General features: G+C 44.1%; 1 protein-coding gene across 1 annotated transcript in view; it reads right to left on the bottom strand.

The window, feature by feature from the left end:
• Nucleotides 1-1,092: 1,092 nt before the first annotated feature.
• SH3BP5L (SH3 binding domain protein 5 like) overlaps nucleotides 1,093-19,299 on the bottom strand; it is a 22,170-nt gene continuing 3,963 nt past the window's right edge. The window contains exons 2-7 of the mRNA XM_060759297.2: nucleotides 15,368-15,865; nucleotides 13,377-13,439; nucleotides 11,991-12,119; nucleotides 7,685-7,846; nucleotides 6,599-6,772; nucleotides 1,093-2,662 (exon numbers count right to left, since the gene is read on the bottom strand). Of these exons, the coding sequence (XP_060615280.2) occupies nucleotides 2,261-2,662; nucleotides 6,599-6,772; nucleotides 7,685-7,846; nucleotides 11,991-12,119; nucleotides 13,377-13,439; nucleotides 15,368-15,577 (1,140 nt within the window). The 5' untranslated portion in view covers nucleotides 15,578-15,865 and the 3' untranslated portion in view covers nucleotides 1,093-2,260. The remainder of the gene's footprint in view (nucleotides 2,663-6,598; nucleotides 6,773-7,684; nucleotides 7,847-11,990; nucleotides 12,120-13,376; nucleotides 13,440-15,367; nucleotides 15,866-19,299) is intronic.

The raw sequence follows: 19,299 nt of genomic DNA, 5'->3' as shown, positions 1-19,299 counted from the left end.
ATAACATGTCAATATGTGCCCATGAGTCATTCTGTCTTGTGGGAATGGCTTATCATTTTGTTGCACAATGCTGGGACAATGTAAGCACTCATTATTTTTGTGGGTGTCTGCACTGTAAATATTGGTTCGGCTACCTGGTTTCACCCTGGAGAAAAGTGCTAGCCCAAAAGGAACTACTTTCTCCCACATCAAGCAATGTGTATCAAATGATTAAGGAAAAAAGGAACAATTTCACACTCTCCCCTCTTAACTTTGCATCTTCCTAGACCGTATGTAGGGTGAAGCCCACTATTCACAAGACATTATGTTATCCAAAGACGAGGCTTCGGAAACATCTGAAACCTTGCCTTGAAAGGTAAACTCTTCCAGATGCCATTTGACTCCAGAAAGTGTTGATACTGACCCACATTCATCGGGGATGTCCTATTGTAGCAGCTGCAGTTGTGGATCTGTAGGTTTCTGTGGAAGCTTCCATATTTCAAGACAAATAATACTGGCTGCTACACCAGAAGAATGATTTGAGGTTGGACTACAACATGGGATACTCTGAATCCCTGCTGGGCTTTGAAAGCCCACTGGGCAACCTTGGGCAAGTCATACTCTCAGTGTCAGAGGAAGGCAAAAACAACCCATCTTGGCTTTTGTAACTTTGTCTAATTCTCCATTATAATCGGTTCATCTAACTTGGAAAGGCCATTCTGTCTGTTTGTTGAGCTGTGTTTACTGTACAGCCTGGACTTGAAATACAACAGGTTGTGCATTTAATTATCATTATTTTTGTGCATTTAATTATCTTTTTTTCCTGGAATAATATTGGAAGGCCATTACGCCCTCCATCATGATCTAGAAGAGTCTTCTGTGGGCATAACAATAGTGAAGCGAAATCTAGGGAGAGAGGGGAGAAGAGGTGAGTCTGTGCCAATATTGACAATCTCGTGGAAATCCTGCCAAAGAAGGGGGTGCTGATTCTGCTTTCCAGCTTGTGATCTATGTGAAAAAACATCACATCCAAACTTGTCAAGTCTACCCAAGGAAAACTTCAATTTCAAAAGCAGTCTGAGAGAGAATAAAGATGGAGAGAAGCAAAAAATATTCCATAGGGCATAAACTTTACTTTAAATAAAATACACAGCAGAAGCCAGTCATACAAATACGCACACACACATACAGAGTTGCTATCAGGCTGCCTCGAACCGGCGACGGGCTCTCATCACAGCCAGTGACCAGCAAATCTGTTTAGATTGCCACCCCACACAAAATGCTGGGAGAGACAAGGGCTGGGGAGATTGCTGGGAGCGTAGGGAGAAACTTCCCAGCTCCATCTTTTGCCACCTCTTAGTGCAAATGACATCCCAAGCAGCACGAGTGTAAAACTGGGATGTGCTGAGAGGTTGAAACCCACAGAGAGGGAAGTCTGTCATCCCAAACAGAACCAGCTTCTTGCTGTGCGTCCTTCTCTTCTGGTAGTGTTGAAAGGCACCTTCAAGATGCCAGCCTCTTCGTAGCTCTGGCTCTTCTAAGACGTGAGAGCGGGTCTTCGGCTCGACGAAGCTATAAAGAGGCAGGCAGCTGCCATCCTATATAGAAAATCTGTCGCTAGAGAGGGACAAAGGACATGCCTCTGAGAATAAAAGAGTAGTGTGTTCAAAGTAGCCCGGTAGGGGCGCCAGAGTTCCATTTAAAAAGGCCATATTGTATAGCCTGGGTTAGCAATTCAATGAAAGCGGTGTGGGAAGGGTCTCTACAATGCAGTGATAGCAGCAAGGGAGCATACAATAACATCTCTTCTTTTTCTGGATTTCCAGCCCACCACTACAAAACAACCATCTAAAACCTCCCCTTCACCATTCTTTGCCTCCCAGGAGGTCAAAAGGATGGTTTTACCAATAAGGCAGGGCTGCAGAAGCACTTCCAGCATGTAACACTCCCAGGAAACAGGTGCATGCTGGGGGGAAAGTGGGGGAACGATGGCCTGATGGACCAAGAACAACGGGACAAAAAATGCCGAAGTCTTCAAGCAATGGGAGCATGGATGAGCCCCGTTGTGCTTGTAGGGCAGGGAGTAAGGGGCTACACACAGAGAGGAAACCATCCACTTGCAGGCTACATGTCAGACGGGCAAGGCCCAATGTTGCTACATAACCCATGCACTCCACAAACCGCCTCCCCCTTGTAACTACTACTCGGGCCTCTGGTCCCAAATACCCAGAAGGACCAGAGTTAAAGGGATTGCAAGAGGGTCAGGGGGAGGAGAGGGACGTCAGAGGCTGATGCTGCGGTGGTGCTTGAAGGGGTGTGTCTGGGCACTGCGGCGCTGCTCCCGTTCCTCCAGCTCGTCGCTGTTGAGGCTGGCGGCATCGGAGAGACCCAGCAAGTGCTCCACCGAGTCGAACTTCTGCAGGTCGGAAGCAATGGTCTGGAAGCTGAGCACCGAGAGGGTGTCGGAAGAGGAGGTCGGCTCCGGAGGGAGCGCGGCGCTGCCGTACAGCAGGGCCGGGCTGGCCTCCGCCCCCACCGGGGAAGCCCTGCGCCCAACTAGGCGCTGGAGCCGTCGGGCGTGGATCTGCTCGCTGATCTGCTCCAGATTCCTCAAAGCCACTGAGTAGCGCATCTTAGCCTGAGAGACCTGCTGCTCCAGGGATGTCACCCGGGCCTTGTGCTCCTAAACAGCAAAGATAGAGGTACAAAAGCCTATTATAATCATTGTCAATATAGCAAGCATGGGCCAATTCTCTTAGGGATTTTTACTGTAACAATACATATGAGCCCCCGGTGGCACAGTGGGTTAAACCAGTGAGCTGCTGAACTTGCCGACCAAAAGGTCAGCAGTTCAAATCCGGGGGGCAGGGTGAGTTCCCGCTGTTAGCCCCAGCTTCTGCCAACCTAGCAGTTTGAATAGATATATAGGTATTGCTTTAAAGGGGAGGTAAAAAGTTCCCCTGAAAACATGCCAGCAAATTCAATCAGGAAGGCGTCTATGGGCAACTGCTTCCTCGGTGTGGAAAATGACACAACAGCACCTTCCCAGGGCCGAATCGAGCACAGCCTCCAGATGCTGGAGATAAAAAAAGTGGGAAGCCTTGTCTCTGTCTATGTACTGTCTGTTTTTGTTGTTAATTGTGTAATAGCATTGAATGTTTACCATATATGTAGTCTGTAATCCACTCTTAAGTCCCCTTGGGGAGATAGAGCGGAATATAAACAAAGTATATTATTAAATGCATATTTTGTCTAGTTTCTTAAGGAGGAGACTGAATTTAATTTAATTGATTTTTAGTTATTAATCTAACATTTAGAGTGTTTTGAGCAAATGCGCATTGCCTGGGGGACTTGGTGGGTTGAGAAGTTGAATGCTTAAACCAACTTCTGCAGGGCACATGAATACATCTCCAGTTTGCTGACTGCTTAAAGGCTGCATACTCAACAGGGACTGATTTGACAAAAGCAGGCACCAATCAGGAAGAAGTGTATTCGAACAGGAAAATTAGAAATATATAAAACATAATTTTTATTAAAATAAGCCATTATTTATTAAGCAGTAAAGTCCCCAAACCCACAAAGTAATTAATAGTTATTACAAAAGATTAACATTTTAATGCATTATTGTATTCTTTCTAATTCATCTAGGATCAAAATTAATTATAAATTAAATTAAATCCATTATGGAGTGATTTTAATTCATTACAGAATAATCCTTCCATTCCAAATCAACTCAGGAACCCATAAAGGTAAATTAACTTACTCCAGTAGCACTGGCGGCAGCAGAAGAAGCAACTCAAAGGCCTCTTGCTCCAACTGACTGAGGCCATGCTTTGAAATTCTTGCAAAACCAAGGTTTCTGCTTGACTAGTAATTAACAAGGCAATTGACTGCGTTAGTTAACAGCAGCATTTGAATGCATTTAACAGTTTACATTTTGACTGCAGTGGCGCAATGAGTTAAACCCTTGTGCCGGGTTTTAATCCAGGGAACGGGATGAGCTCCCATCTGTCAGCTCCAGCTTCCCATGTGGGGATATGAGAGAAGCCTCTCACAGGATGGTAAAACATCCGGGCGTCCCCTGAGCAATGTCTCTGCAGACAGTCACTTCTCTCACACTAGAAGCAACTTGGGGTGAGCTCCCGTCTGTCAGCTCTAGCTTGTTGGGACAAGATCATTGAGAGTTTTGCCATGTCATTAAATTGACTGAGGGACATAGAAAATTCACAGGGAGGGCATATTTTGATAGATGAGCATAGCTGATGATATGGATACTGATTTCACAGTTACAGGGGTCATACCATATTCCAATTCTATATTCAAATATGGAACACAAGGAGAGTTGGGGAAAGTTACATTTTGAACTATAACACGCAAATAAGAGAGATATTGGCTGGGGAGGCTGGAAGCTCTAGTCACCAAAGGTAAACTACTTCTACGTTCTGACCTGGGAGGCTGCTATGGCAGTTATTTACTCGTGTATATCTCACCTTTTCTCCATTCTGAGGCTCATGGCAGCTTACAAAAATTAAAACAAACACAGCTCAAAAACTGACAAAGTCATAAATGAAAACATATTTTGGGTAATATCCTGTTAGTAACCTGAGTAAGTTAATGAAGCAACTTATTCACCACTGCACTACAGATCAATTACAGCAGCAGAAGCAGAACTGCATATTGCATGTGTGCACTGTGTATTGACACCAAGGGCACTTTTAGACAGGCCCTATATCCCAGGATCTGATCCCAAGTTTTCTGCTTCAAACTGGATTATATGAATGAGTCCACACTGCCAGACAATCTGGGATAAACAGAAAAGCTGGGATCAAATCCTGGGATATAGAGCCTATCTGGAAGGGCCTCAAGTCATTGACAAATTGCGCAGCATTCCTATAATACATCACAGAACTAAGAGCCGTAGTGGTGCAATGGGTTAAACCCTTGTGCCGGCTGGACTGCTGACCTGAGGGGTGGGTTGCTAACTTGCTAACTTGAAGGGTGCCAGTTCAAATCCACAAGATGGGGTGAGCTCCCATCTGTCAGCGCTAGCTTGCGGGGACATGAGAGAAGCCTCCCAGCAGGATGGTAACACATCAGGGCGTCCCCTGGGCAACATCTCTGTAGGCGGCCAATTCTCTCACATCAGAAGCGACTTGCAGTATGTTCTCAAGTCACTTCTGACATTATAAAAAAAAATACATGCCAGAGTGTGTAGTGAGGGCCTAGCATATCTCCATATGTGGATATTTATGGAACATTAACAGGACGTTGGGTTACAGCTTTGACTGTCTGGGTTACTGTGGCCTTATCTCCTCCCTCCACTTCACTGACCATGGATTTCATCAATTCTTAAGGCTGTCCCATTGAGGAGGTGAGCTTGTTTGCTGCTGCTCTGAAAACCAGGACATGGAGCAATGGATTAAAACTACAGAAAGAGAGGTTCCACCAAAACATTGGGGGGGGGGGGGGGGCTCCTAAAATAGTTACTGTTCAATAGTGGAATATGCTGCCTTGGATTAAACTTTTGTGTTGCTGAACTGCTGACCTGAAGGTTGGCAGTTCAAATCTGCAGGATGGGGTTAGCTCCCACTATTAGTCCTAGCTCCTGTCAACCTAGCAGTTTGAAAACATGTAAATGTGAGTAGAGAAATAGGTACTGTTTCGGTGGTAGCAATCATGCCGGCCACATGACCAGAAGGTGTATATGGACGCAGGCTCCTCAGCTTGGAAATGGAGAAAGAACACCTCCCCCTGAGATGGAGATGAGCACCGCTTCCGAGCCGGAAATGAAAGGAGAAGTCTTTTCCTTTGTCTGTGTATTTGTGTCTCACTGTATGTCATTTGGCCATGTTGTCCGAATCACTGTCTCCCAACTCAAGAAGGGAAACGTAATGTTGGTGGACAGGAAAAGAGATTTAAAGATGGGCTTAAAGCCAAACTTAAAAACTGTGGCAGAGAGACTCCGAGAACTTGGAAGCCCTGGCCCTTGAGCACTCTAACTGGAGGTTAGCTGCGACCAGCAGTGCTGCAGAATTTGAATAGAGGGTGAAAGGGAGAAATGTGCTAAGAAGAAGATGCATCAAGCCAACCCTAAACAGAACTGCCTTCCACCTGGAAACCAATGTCCTCACTGTGGGAGAACATGTGGATCAAGAATAGGGCTCCACAGCCACCTACGAACCCACCGCCAAGACACCAGACTTAGGAGTCAACTAAGTAAGTAAAAAGCATTTGTAACAAGGCATTGAATGTTTTTCTGTGTCTGTGTATATACTGTAATCCACTTTGAGTCCCCTCGGGGAGAAGAGCAGAATATAAATAAAGTATTGTCATTATTATTATTATTATTATTATTATTATTATTATTACTATTATTATTATTATTATGTGTCAGTGGTGCTTTGATTGTGTGTTTCTGTATAGCAGGACAGGGTTGGACTGGATGGCTCTTGGGGTATCCTCCAACTTTATGATTTTATGTTAGGAATATTGAGCTATCGTGGAAAATTAGCTGGGATCCACACAGATTGGGTTCTAGTGGTGGAAAAACGCTCCACGGCTACTGCCCATTAGAGGAGGGAAGTGGTCAAAGGAATCAGGACAAGGTCAGTGGCCTTACCTCAAGGATTTGGTTGAACTGAGCCTTCAGCTCAAAGTAAGGCTTGCTCTTCACAATGACACGCTTCAGGGACTTCTGCAGTGACTGCACCTTGGCTTCAGCTTGCTGGCAGAGCTGGGTGACACGCTGATGCTCCCGTTCGCTGCGCAACCGCTCTTCCTCGGCCTCATTCACCTAAAGGACAAAGGTGGGAAAAGTACAAACCAAGATTATATTCAAAAATACCTCTGTGGACTTCAACCAAAGAAGCCTTCCATCAGACACAAATGCGTCGAGACCAATGGACCGTCTATAAGCAGGTATTAACTAGACAATAAAATGAAGTTCACTTTTTAAAAACAAGGAAACTACAAGAAGAGGGAATACAATTTACATGGTTTCAATATAGACAACAGAGCCCCCAGTGCCGCAATGGGTAATACCCTTGTGCTGGCAGGACTGCTGACTGACAGGTCAGCGGTTCAAATCTGAGGAGAGCGGGTTGAGCTCCCTCTGACAGGTCCAGCTCCCCATGCGGGCACATGAGAGAAGCCTCCCACAAGAATGGTAAAAAAATCAAACATCCAGGTGTCCCCCTGGGCAATGTCCTTGCAGACGGTCAATTCCCTCATACCAGAAGCAACTTGCAGTTTCTCAAGTCATTCCTGACAAGAAAAAAATATATAGACAACTACAATGGACGAGAAGATAGGCATCAATTTGGAAATATAACAAAATGGATAATTTTTTTCCAGTCTATGGGAATTCTTTTTTCAAGTGTATAAAATATTAATAAAATTAGATACAGAATATCTGATTAAAGATTATATGATTCAATGATCATAATATTCATTGAGACAAGTGGGAACAGATGTGGAAAACATAGATTAAATTTACAAGATGTTATGGACTAGGATAAAATTTCTACAAGATGATGTACAGATGGTACATGACACCGGAGAGACTACCAAAGATGAAACCAAATTTTTAAAACGTTTATTAGAAATGTCAGTAAAAAGAAGGAACCTTTCTCCATTTGTGGTGGTCATGCCCTAAAGCCAAAACAATCTGTATTATAACAGAATGCTAAAGAGAGGGGAATTTCACCTTGCAGGTTGCATGGTTGAGCATCTCCTGCCACGTGGGATCCAGGCGGTTCTTGTCTGCCATGACTCCCTGCTCAGCCACAAAAACCATCTCGCGGGCCGCATTGTGCATGCTCACGGCTCGCTCGTACCGAAGTGCAGCCTTCTGGGTTTCCTGCTGGGCCTGCAAGATAGGGAAGGAGAGTGGAATGGTTAATGTTTTACATTCCCTTCAGGAAACTGGGAAAACAAGCCAGGTGTCTTGGGGCCCTTCCACACAGCCATATATTCCATTATATCAAGGCAGAAAATCCCACAATATCTGCTCTGAACTGGGATATCTGAGTCCACACTGCCATATATTCCAGTTCAAAGCAGATAATGTGGGATTTTATTCAGCAGTGTGGAAGGGGCCTTGGTTCTTTGTCACACTCCCCCTTGTTAAGGTATACAGAAATCTGGGTGAGTTTTTGCAAGGATCAACCACAAGGTTAAGGTAGATCTATGTGTAAAGTAAGGAAGGTCCACATGCAGGTGTGTTGCATGGATCAATAGATGCAAGTGCTTATCTGATCCAAAGTGAAGAGAGAAGACAGTTCCATCTTGTCTCCGGTGCTTTACTACTAATAATAATGTAATATAATATAATATCTATAATATTATAATGTAATACAATATGATACTAATAATAATACAATATTATAATTATGTAATATTACTAATAATATTACAATATAATGGTATAGTACAATATAGTAATATATAATACTGATATTGTACTATGCTAATAAGATAATATCCGGCCCCACGCATCAAGCTGGGCACACTCTCGACCTTGTCTTTGTGGCGGACAACGAATTGATCAGAGTGGAAGATCAAAACATCCTTCCAGTGTCATGGTCTGACCATCATCTGATCACATTTAGACTTACTGCGACCCTAAACCTCCGCAGGGGTGGAGGACAAATTAAGATGGTCCGCCCTAGGAGACTGATGGATCCGGATGGATTCCTGAGGAATCTTAGGGTTCTTCCTGCCTTGGAGCCTGGCGATTCTATCGACGCCTTGGTAACTCTCTATAACGGGGAGATGGCCAGGGCGTTAGATATGATCGCACCCGAACGCCCCATCTCGTTGCGTCGTGACAGGCCATCTCCTTGGTTCACCGAGGAGCTGGCTGTGATGAAGCACACGAGAAGGGGGCTAGAGCGCAAATGGAGGAAATCTCGAGATGTATCTGATCGAACACGGGCTAGAGCCTCTCTTAAGGCATACTCCGTGGCCATACGGGCGGCCAGGAAGTCATTCACGACCGCTCGTATAGCATCGGCAGCAAATAGATCATCGGAGCTGTTTCAGGTCGTGGGAGAACTCCTCCACCCACCTGCGGTGGAGGATGTCCCTGACGACCCCGCAGCTCGGTGTCGCGATTTCGCACACCATTTTGCAGATAAAGTCGCCCAGATACGCCTCGAGCTCGACTCCAATTCCATCGCAGTGCCTGAAGAGGTGACGGAGGTACCTGCTTGTCCAATTTTGTGGGATTCTTTTAGGCTTGTTCTTCCTGAAACCGTGGAGGAGATTCTTGGGGCTGTTAGAGCGACCACCTCATCTCTAGACCCATGCCCATCTTGGCTCATTAAATCAGCCAGGGAGGGGTTGGTTGACTGGTTTGTATTGATTATCAATGCATCGTTGGAGCAAGGGATTTTTCCATCTGGTTTGAAACAGGCAGTGGTTCGTCCACTCCTCAAAAAAGCTTCCCTTGACTCCACGGTGCTGAGTAACTACAGACCGATCTCCAACCTCCCCTTTCTGGGCAAGGTGCTGGAGCGGGTGGTCGCCTCGCAGCTCCAGGGCTTCCTAGACGATACCAACTACCTAGATCAGGCACAGTCTGGTTTCAGGCCTGGCCATGGCACCGAGACAGCCTTGGTCGCCTTGGTGGATGACCTCCGCAGAGAGCTGGACAGGGGGAGTGTGACCCTGTTGGTTCTCCTGGACATCTCAGCGGCTTTCGATACCATCGATCATGGTATCCTTCTGGGTCGTCTCTCCGGGATGGACCTTGGGGGCACGGTTCTGTCGTGGCTCCGGTCCTTCCTGGGGGGACGCACCCAGATGGTGAAGCTGGGAGACGCCTGCTCGGACCCCTGGCCTTTGACCTGTGGGGTCCCGCAAGGATCTATCTTGTCGCCCATGCTCTTCAACATCTACATGAAACCGCTGGGAGAGGTCATCCGGAGTTTTGGAGTTGGGTGCCATCTCTATGCGGATGACGCACAACTCTACTACTCCTTTCCACCTAATTCCAAGGAGGCTTCTCGGGTGCTGGACGAGTGCCTGGCCGCTGTGTCGATCTGGATGAGGAAGAACAAGCTGAAGATCAATCCCGACAAGACAGAGGTCCTCCTGGTCGATCGTAAACCGGATCGGGGTATAGGGTGGCAACCTGTGTTGGACGGGGTTACACTCCCCCTGAAGCCACAGGTCCGCAGTTTGGGTGTCCTCCTGGATTCTTCGCTTACACTTGAGGCTCAGGTGTCGGCGGTATCCGGGAGGGCCTTTGCACAACTGAGACTTGTGCGCCAGCTGCGACCGTACCTCGTGAAGGCAGATCTGGCCGGGGTGGTCCACGCCTTGGTCACCTCTAGAATGGACTACTGCAATGCGCTCTACGTGGGGCTGCCCTTGAAGACGGCTCGGAAACTACAATTGGTCCAGCGGGCAGCAGCCAGGATGCTAACTGGAGCTCATTACCAAGAGAGGTCAACCCTCTTGTTCAAGGAGCTCCACTGGCTGCCATTTATTTTCCGAGCCCAATTCAAGGTGCAGGTGCTCACCTACAAAGCCCTGAACGGTTTGGGACCACCCTACCTGTGTGACCGCATTTCCATCTACGAACCCACACGCTCACTCCGGTCATCTGGGGAGGCCCTGCTCGTGATCCCACCTACGTCGCAAGCGCGCTTGGTGGGGACGCGAGACAGGGCCTTCTCTGTGGCGGCCCCCCGACTTTGGAATGCCCTTCCAAAAGAGCTTCGTCAGGCCCCTACTCTGGCAGTTTTCAGAAGGAACCTAAAAACTTGGCTGTTCCGATGTGCCTTCGCAGATTAGGAATCCCCATCCCAAGTCCTAGATGCACTTTAGCACAACTAATGTTGCTGCACACCGCACTTAATCCCACGTTCCTCCTGCCATCTCAGCACTTTTAACCCTGTACCCCATTGCGCTGGCCGAACCAGTTTTAATAGTGTCTTGATGTATTGTCATTGTGGTTATTTTGCTTAATTGTTTGATTTGCTTGTTTATTGTTGTGTTATGTTTTCTATTGTATTGTGTTTTGTGGCTTCGGCCCGTGTAAGCCGCATCGAGTCCTGCGGGAGATGCTAGCGGGGTACAAATAAAGTTAATAATAATAATAATAATAATAATAATAATCTATTGTATATACATATAATATTTATATTATAATGTAATACAATATAATACTAATAATAGTAATACAATATTATAATTATATTTTTATATTACATGTAATATTACTAATAATATTACAATATAATGATATAGTAATATATAATACTGATATTGTACTATTGTACTATGCTAATAATATGATCTATTGCATACCTTGTAAGCCACTCTGAGTCCCCTTTGGGGTGAGAAGGGCGGCATATAAATGTCATAAATAAATAAATAAATAAATGTATCTTGCTGCAATCAACAGGGTGTAACTAAAGAGGTTTGAGTATATCATTGGGAGCTCTGTACAAATTGCTGTTGAGAGCGTCAAGCTCTGTTGTTTTTTTTCTCCTGCAGATTGTTAATACAATATTCTTTGGAAAGGACCATTTATTTAGTAAGGAGGTCAATGAACTAAGCTATATTTTATTTTGTATGCTGAAGGAGTATATTTTCTGCTATATCTGGATAAAGCTGTTTATTTTCCTCTCTGCTGAAGCTCTGCACAAACCTACTGCAACCCTGGTGTCATTTTATCTTCAAGGGCACTGCAGTTGGACTTTAATTTTGGTGTTATAGAGGGACGGATTGTTTTCTGGCACTAAACGCAACCCTCCTTTCCCTAACCAGAGCTTAGGAACATTACTGAAAACAAGAAGGCTTAGCTACAAGAATGACTGTTGCTTTTCAGCAGTCACTTCAGAATCCCAATGGCTGCTTTTTTCTGAGTCTCTTACACAAAATGGTCCCAGCACAATCACGAAGCCCAGCTCTAATCCTTTAATGTTTCCTGCTCTAAGACAAACCAGGGACAGTAAGAGTCTCAGCAGCAGAACACAACGAAAGCAAAGAGACATTATTACCTCCTTGGCCAAGCGCCTGGCCTCATAATAAGGACGGGCTTTCTCAATGCAGTTCCCCAGCTGGGAGCCCTGTGCATTCAGCTTCCTGGCAGATTCAGACAAGATCCTCCGGTAGGTGGTACGGGCTTCCTGTGGGAATCAAGGGCACAAACTGCCTCAGGAGAACAGTCAAAACAGAACAGAACCCAACAACACCACTCTCCTTATTTCCCCATTCAGTTCATAGCATAGGAAACCTAAAAGCCTATCTGAAAAACTGTATTCTCACATAAAAACCTGCTCATGTTTTGAGAAACGCTGGAGAAGCCCTTCTCTCTGTCCCATCTCCTTCATACTCCTGAGATGGTCTTCTCGATGGCTACTCCCAGATTTAGAAATTCCCTTCCAAGAGAGATTTAAATGACACCCCCACTTTACCGTCACTGCTGCCCCTCTCAAGCCAGAGCTAATAATGAATAGGGATCAAGACATCAGCCAACCCACCTTCCTACCCAAAGAGGAATAGGAGCAGATTTTCCCCCACTATTAGGCCATGCTTCCAAGACAACAATATTTCCTATCCCTGTGCCCAGCACTCTTGTCACCATATGGAAAATGTTGAGTGAGTGGGCTTATCAACAAAAGACCCTCCTCACAAATGTACAGCAGAGCAACCTATCACTAGCAGCATGACCCAGCACCAGCAGCCAAAAGTGATAAAAAGAACAAAAAACACAGAGACCAATGTTATCTCTTCCGTAGGAGGCTTTTCTTTATAGCAAAATAATATGGTTGCACTATTTACAAGAACAAGGTTTCCATGACACAAAATTCACCGGAGCATCACACATAATAATAATAATAATAATAATAATAATAATAATAATAATAACAACAACACTTTATTTGTACCCCGCTACCATCTCCCCATGGGACTCGGTGCGGCTTACATGAGGCCAAGCCCAAACACAACAATACAAGCAATAATTACATGAGGCCTCATACTGATGCTTACCACACACTCTGAGGCCTTTCTCCCACAGTGAGGCCTACAACCATTGAGACCTATTTTCCCACTGAGGGCTTCTCTCACACAGAGAGCTCTCTCAGACTAAGACGTTACTAAGCAACAGGCACACCTGCTTATATTGAACTACAGTTTTTGCTGAGTCGTTGCATCCATTTAACCCTTTCAGTGCTTGACTCACATTTTGGTAATTTAAAATACCTACTTAATTTTTAATATTTCTGACAATAAGTGACTGTTCCCTGCCTACACACACTCTCAATACATATGCATGCATCTCGCTCACTACCCCTGAACAAAACAAAACAAAAAAATCCAAAAAACATGGTAGCAAGGGAAAGAAAGATAACGCAAAGGGGTTTGGTGCACTTTTTCCTTACATCCAGCTGCAGCTCCACACGATTTATCTCCTCATTGGCCTGGTTGAGATGCTCCAGCTCCTCCTGTGGTCAGAAAGACAGAAGAGCAAGGCTCAAAAACAATAATCGGCCAGGACTTTCCCCAAATGGCTACTTGGCATTGGACAGTGTATCTGTTGATGTTTGTATCCCCTTCTCAGCCCAACCACAAACAAGGAGAACTATGATACCCATCAACGAACAAGACAGGCTTTTGGACATAGGGTCCCAGGATTGTTCTACCAGCAAGGCCACGTGCTGCCCAAAAAGCTCCCTCCCTGTTATGAATATACAGAAAGAGAAGGAGAGAATGCTATTTTTTAAAATTTCAAATTGGCGATGGGAAATTATGAGCAGCTACCTGCCAGACAGATTCCAGCCAGTTTTAAGAATTTCCATTTTGTGTTTCACTATGTTAACAAGAACATGGGATGAAAGAAGATGAAGGAAGCAAAGAAAAAAGCAATACAGCCAAGCTTCCATTGGTACACTTTGAACAGAGACAATGGAATATCATACAGGTGGTTTTCCATCACCTATCTTCAAGGTGGGCCTGGTTTCAGCCTAAATGTAAAGCTGGTGCTTTTGGTTTGATCTCCACCCTTTTCCTGTACCATCTGGTGTCAGCTCCTTATCCTTATCTGTTTGTGACACTTCTGTCCCATTTTTCCTCCAAGGAACTGAAGGTAAATAGGAGTCTAGTGTCTAGATCCAGGGAAGTCATGCAACGCTTCTATTCTGCCTTGGTCAGACCACACCTGGAATACTGTGTCCAGTTCTGGGCACCACAATTGAAGGGAGATGTTGACAAGCTGCAATGTGTCCAGAGTGTTGCGCTGCTGGAGATGGAAATACAGAGAAGTTGACGAATTAATGAAGACCAGAGAGAAGAGCTAATACTGTGAAGGTATGAACTGATTGGGAGTGTAAAGGTTTGAAGAGAGTCAAGAACATCTGCTAGACTTTTGTAAATACTACTGTGTAAAGCTTCCTACGAAAGATACAAGTTGTCTTTGTATATTCTTTAAACGGGGGGGGGGGGGGGGGAGTGCTTCTGTTGAAGAAGGGGGTTTGCTTGTTGCTAAACAAAGAACCCCAAAAATCTGCTGCAACACATGGTACTAAGTTTGCAAATCTTGAGTAGAGCTGTTCATAACAGGATCTCTCACTCCTAGGATTGCCATAATAGCCCTGAAAACTTACGTTTTATGGCAGAATGTTTTTTAAGTGTGTAAGATTGTGAGCTGCTGTAACTCCTAGTCCTGGAAGAAAAGTGGGACACAAACAACAACAACAACAACAACAACAACAAAACACATAAGCAGCAACAACCACCACCAACAACCTGTCTGAACGTATCTTCTGGTACGAACCATCACGAAACTTAGGATCATCTGGGGAGGCCCTACTCTCGATCCCACCTACATCAAAAATGCAACTGATGGGGATGAGAGACAGGGCCTTCTCATCGGTGGCCCCCCGCCTGTGGAATGCTCTCCCCAGAGACATCAGGGTGGCCACCTCCCACTTGTCTTTTAGAAGGAAAATCAAGACCTGGCTGTGGGACCAAGCAAGTAAAAGAAGATTTTAACATTTATGGCAATGATTTGACCCAGACTGGATTTTGGATTCTGATTTTTAATAGGCGTGTGTTAATTAATTGTTTTAACTCCTGTTTTAATATTTTTTTAATATTCAATGTACTGTTGATTGTTTTATGATGATGACACCGTATGGTGCTTTGTGAAGTCGCCCTGAGAAGGGTGGGGTATAAATACAGGAAATAAATAATAATAAATTACAATAACAAAAGCAACAACCACCATCACCATTATTGGTAGCAAGCACTATAAGATAAAATATGATTGAGCTGTTCCCTCTGGCATTACACGTCACCCCAAAAACCTTTCTGAATTTGTACATGGTGATTGGGCTGAACAAGACTCCTACGCCGTGATCAAAACCTATCTCACCTGGATGCGGGGGTCCAGTTCTTCTTCCTCCTCTTCTTCTTCTTTCCTTTCAGGACTCTTGACATCCCCACCGCTGTCACAGATGGCTTCAGGCACAGGGGTCCTTGGCTCTTCGCCTTCTTCCGTGGGGGTCCGCAACTCCCCGGGAGGTGTCTGCCGCCCATCTCCCCTGTTCATGCCCAGCACCAGACGCTGGCCAGAGCCTTCCATGTGGGGCTTTCACTGCTGACCTGTTTCGTGAAGATGCATTTGGCACGTGCGGGAAGTGAAGGAGGCAGAAATTAGAGCCAAAGTTGGGAGAATGAAGAGGCACTAATATGGATGTCAGGACAGTCAAATGTCCTTGCAAAGTGGCAGTGAAGTGGGTCCTACAGGTTTCCCAACACACAGGAGCTTGCTCAGGCACGGAGGGGGTGGAGAAAACTTCTTCCCAGGCATATCCTCCACCCCCTCAGCTGCAGACCCCCTTTAAGGCAATGCGGGGTCCAGAAGCAGGGGCTGAAGGGGGAACACAAAAACAAAAGAGAAGTTAACAACAAAGCACTTTGGGGGTTTAATCTGATTTTTTAAATATATACATATACATATATACATACATACATACATACATATAAACAATATGAATATTATGCAATGATCACAATTGGGTTTCTACATTCAGGTCTAAGATGACATATACTGCCAACATTAGCTTTGTCTTGTGTAAATGTTCTCATTTTTTAATGAAGCAAATCCTTTCAAATGTTATAATAATAATAATAGTAGTAGTAATAATAATTTATTTGTATGCCACTCTATCTCCCTAAAGTGGTTTCCTGCATATAAAGCAAACATTCAGTTGCTGGACAGGACCATATAGACAATTACATCAAGATAAACACGTTCGACAGTATAACACAATATAATTAAACTTAATAAACAAAAAAAAAACAGCAACTAAAAAATATCATAAAATACAAAAAATCTACTAAAACATAGCAAGGATAAAAATATTAGAAACACATTTCATTGTTGATGTTTCAAATGTTGGCTTGCATACTAAATGGGGATGGCTAAGTCCACTTGATGGGTTAACATGGTTATTAAGGTATACCATAAGATGCAAAACTTTTGTCTTATTCTGTTTATATCTTATGTCTTCTATATCAGAGATTAATATTTCCACCAGTACCAAATGCCATACTTGTTTCACCCATTTTCCCCCCACAAAGCACCATCTATAAAAGTCAGTGTATGTCTGTCTGTCCCATAAAGGCTAGGTAGAGTGGCCCTCTGTGATGTCCTTGGGCTGGCTGTTGCTACATGAAGGACTGTCTGTTTCTAGGTAAAGTGGCCCTCTGTGATGTACCTGGGGAGGGGAAAGATGACATGTGTATGAGGGGAAGGGAGGGAGGGAGAAAAGAAAGAGCCACAAAGTGAGCCATGTTGCCATAGTGATATTTTGAGGTAGGCCCTCTCATTGCTGGAGAAGGGAAAAAAGGGAGGAGAAGGAAGGAAGGAAGGAAGGAAGGAAGGAAGGAAGGAAGGAAAAAAAGAAAGAAGGCAGGAAGGAAGGGGAAAAGAATGGAAAGAAAGCAAAGGAGAAGGGAGGGAGAGAGGAAGGGGGACAAGAGAAAAAGGAGGGAAGGAAGGAAAAGAAAGGAAAGAAGAAAAGGTATGAGGGGAGGGAAAGCGAAAGAAGGGATGGAAGCAGGGGGGCAGCGGCCCTCTGACACCTGGGCATCGTAATAGGATATTAAAGCTGGAAGGGACCACAAGGGCCACCGAGTCCAACCCCCGACTATGAAGGAAAACACAACTAAAGCATTCCTCAAAAAACGTCTTTCCATTTTCAGAGAATCCACCACACCCGAAGGCAGTCTTTCCAATGTTGAGCAGCTCTTACAATAAAGAACTTCTTCTTAATGTTTAGGCAGAATCTCTTTTTGTGTAATTTGAATCCACTGGTTCTCATTTTAGACTCTGGAGCAGAAGAAAAGAAGCTCACTCCATCTTCTACAATGCTATCTCATCAGATGTATAAATATAACTATCTCTGTTTCCTCTTTTTCAGGCATAAGAAAATTATCCATTTCTTGTGGTTTAAGGTTTTAGACTGAAAAACACACCCAGTACTGGGAAAGGCAATACACACAAATATGTCCTCTTTCCCAGCTACAGAAAAAGAAATTAAATCCACCATCACACTTTCATTTGTAGCCTATTCATTCAGGACATGACAATGTTGCTTTTGGACTACAAATCTTAAAATCCTTGTGCTGGATTCTGCAGTCCTGGTGCTCAGACCCGTTGTCCAAAAAGCAATTTTCAAAGAAACGGCCACGTCATCTGTTTCAGTAAGCAGAAGGTAAAGGTAAAGGTTTCCCCTTGACATTAAGTCTAGTCGTATCCGACTCTGAAGGATGTTGCTCATCTAAATTTCTAAGTCGAAGAGCCGGCGTTGTCCATAGACACCTCCAAGGTCATGTGACCAGCATGACTGCATGGAGCGCCGTTACTTTCTCGCAGAAGCAGTACCTATTGATCTACTTACATTTGCATGTTTTTGAAATACTAAGTTGGCAGAAGCTGGGGCTAACAGCAGGAGCTCACCCCACTCTCCAGATTCAAACCACCAACCTTTCGGTCAGCAAGTTCAGCAGCTCAGCGGTTTAAGAAATTAGTAAACAGAAAGGAGTCTTCATATCTAACTAGTTTGAGTCGGCCTTAAGTTTTAAAAGACTACAGCTCAGATATGGAAATGAAAATGATTTATCTTAATAATAAATAAATAATAATGAAACTTTATTTATACCCCGCTACCATCTCCCCAAGGGACTCGGTGCGGCATACATGAGGCTGAGCCCACAATACATCAATAATAAAAACAATAACAAGTAATACAAAACAATAAAAATAAAACTCATAACAGAAAATAAGCAATAAACATTAACAGTAACACAACGACGCTTAAAAACCTATGGCTGGGCCAAATGTAATAATTAAAATTTAAAAATAATGCTGAACATGAAGAGGTGAAATACGACTAGGATAGAGTTATCTTAAAGGGACTTACAAGAGTCTTCCTACTTTTTAATTTTAATTGAGTCTGAATAGGGGTGGAAAATTCCAAGTGTATAGCTGTCCTACAATTTGATGCTCTAGATAACTTAAACTACTGGGCAGTACAAAATTTCAAGAAATAAATAAAAGCACTTTCTCCCATACAATTTTGAAAACCACCATACCACTCTAAACACATTGATCTCTGCATCTGGAAACTAAGCAGGGCTGCATTCGGCTAATACTTGGATAGAAAACCACCAGGAAATACCAAGTATCTCCAGAAATGGCTGGGAAGGAATTCTGCTTGAAACTCTGGAGAATCATTGCTATGATGTATGTATCTATGGCACCTGAAAAATACAATTCTGGAGCCAAAAAAATGATGCAAATGAACAAAATCACAAAACCAGAAACCATCAATCATATCTGCTCCTGACTAAACCTAAAACAATATTTACATCTCACAAAAGGATTTTCTCCAGCAAATACTTTTAGCTACTTGCCAATGCTGTAAGAGGATGAGAACATGAAGCTCTGCCAGGAATGCTCTACCCTTCTCCTTAGTCTACAATCAAACTCTGCTCCAACTAGAAATAGGCTGCTGGAAAGAAGACAATAATATTATTATATTTATTTATACTCCACTTTTCTCTCTTGATTAAGACCATTATTATTTATAACATAACCAGATTAGTACACAGCAAACAAGATCACTATGCTGGCTGTTGTATTGGATTACACGCCGGACACTTCCCAAGTGTATAGCACTATGTGATGTATCAGCAAATAATGTGTGCAGATCCCAGTAAGGTGGCCTTCTGCAGTGGCACATGGTAATCTTGTCAGCGCTGATTGTGTTTAAGTGCAGGCCAAGGTCTTTAGGCACT

The sequence above is a fragment of the Anolis sagrei genome, chromosome 2 (genome assembly GCF_037176765.1).
Source record: "Anolis sagrei isolate rAnoSag1 chromosome 2, rAnoSag1.mat, whole genome shotgun sequence".
Taxonomy (NCBI): domain Eukaryota; kingdom Metazoa; phylum Chordata; class Lepidosauria; order Squamata; family Dactyloidae; genus Anolis; species Anolis sagrei.
Note: the sequence above shows the minus strand (reverse complement) of the source record. Positions and strands in the feature narration are given on the sequence as shown.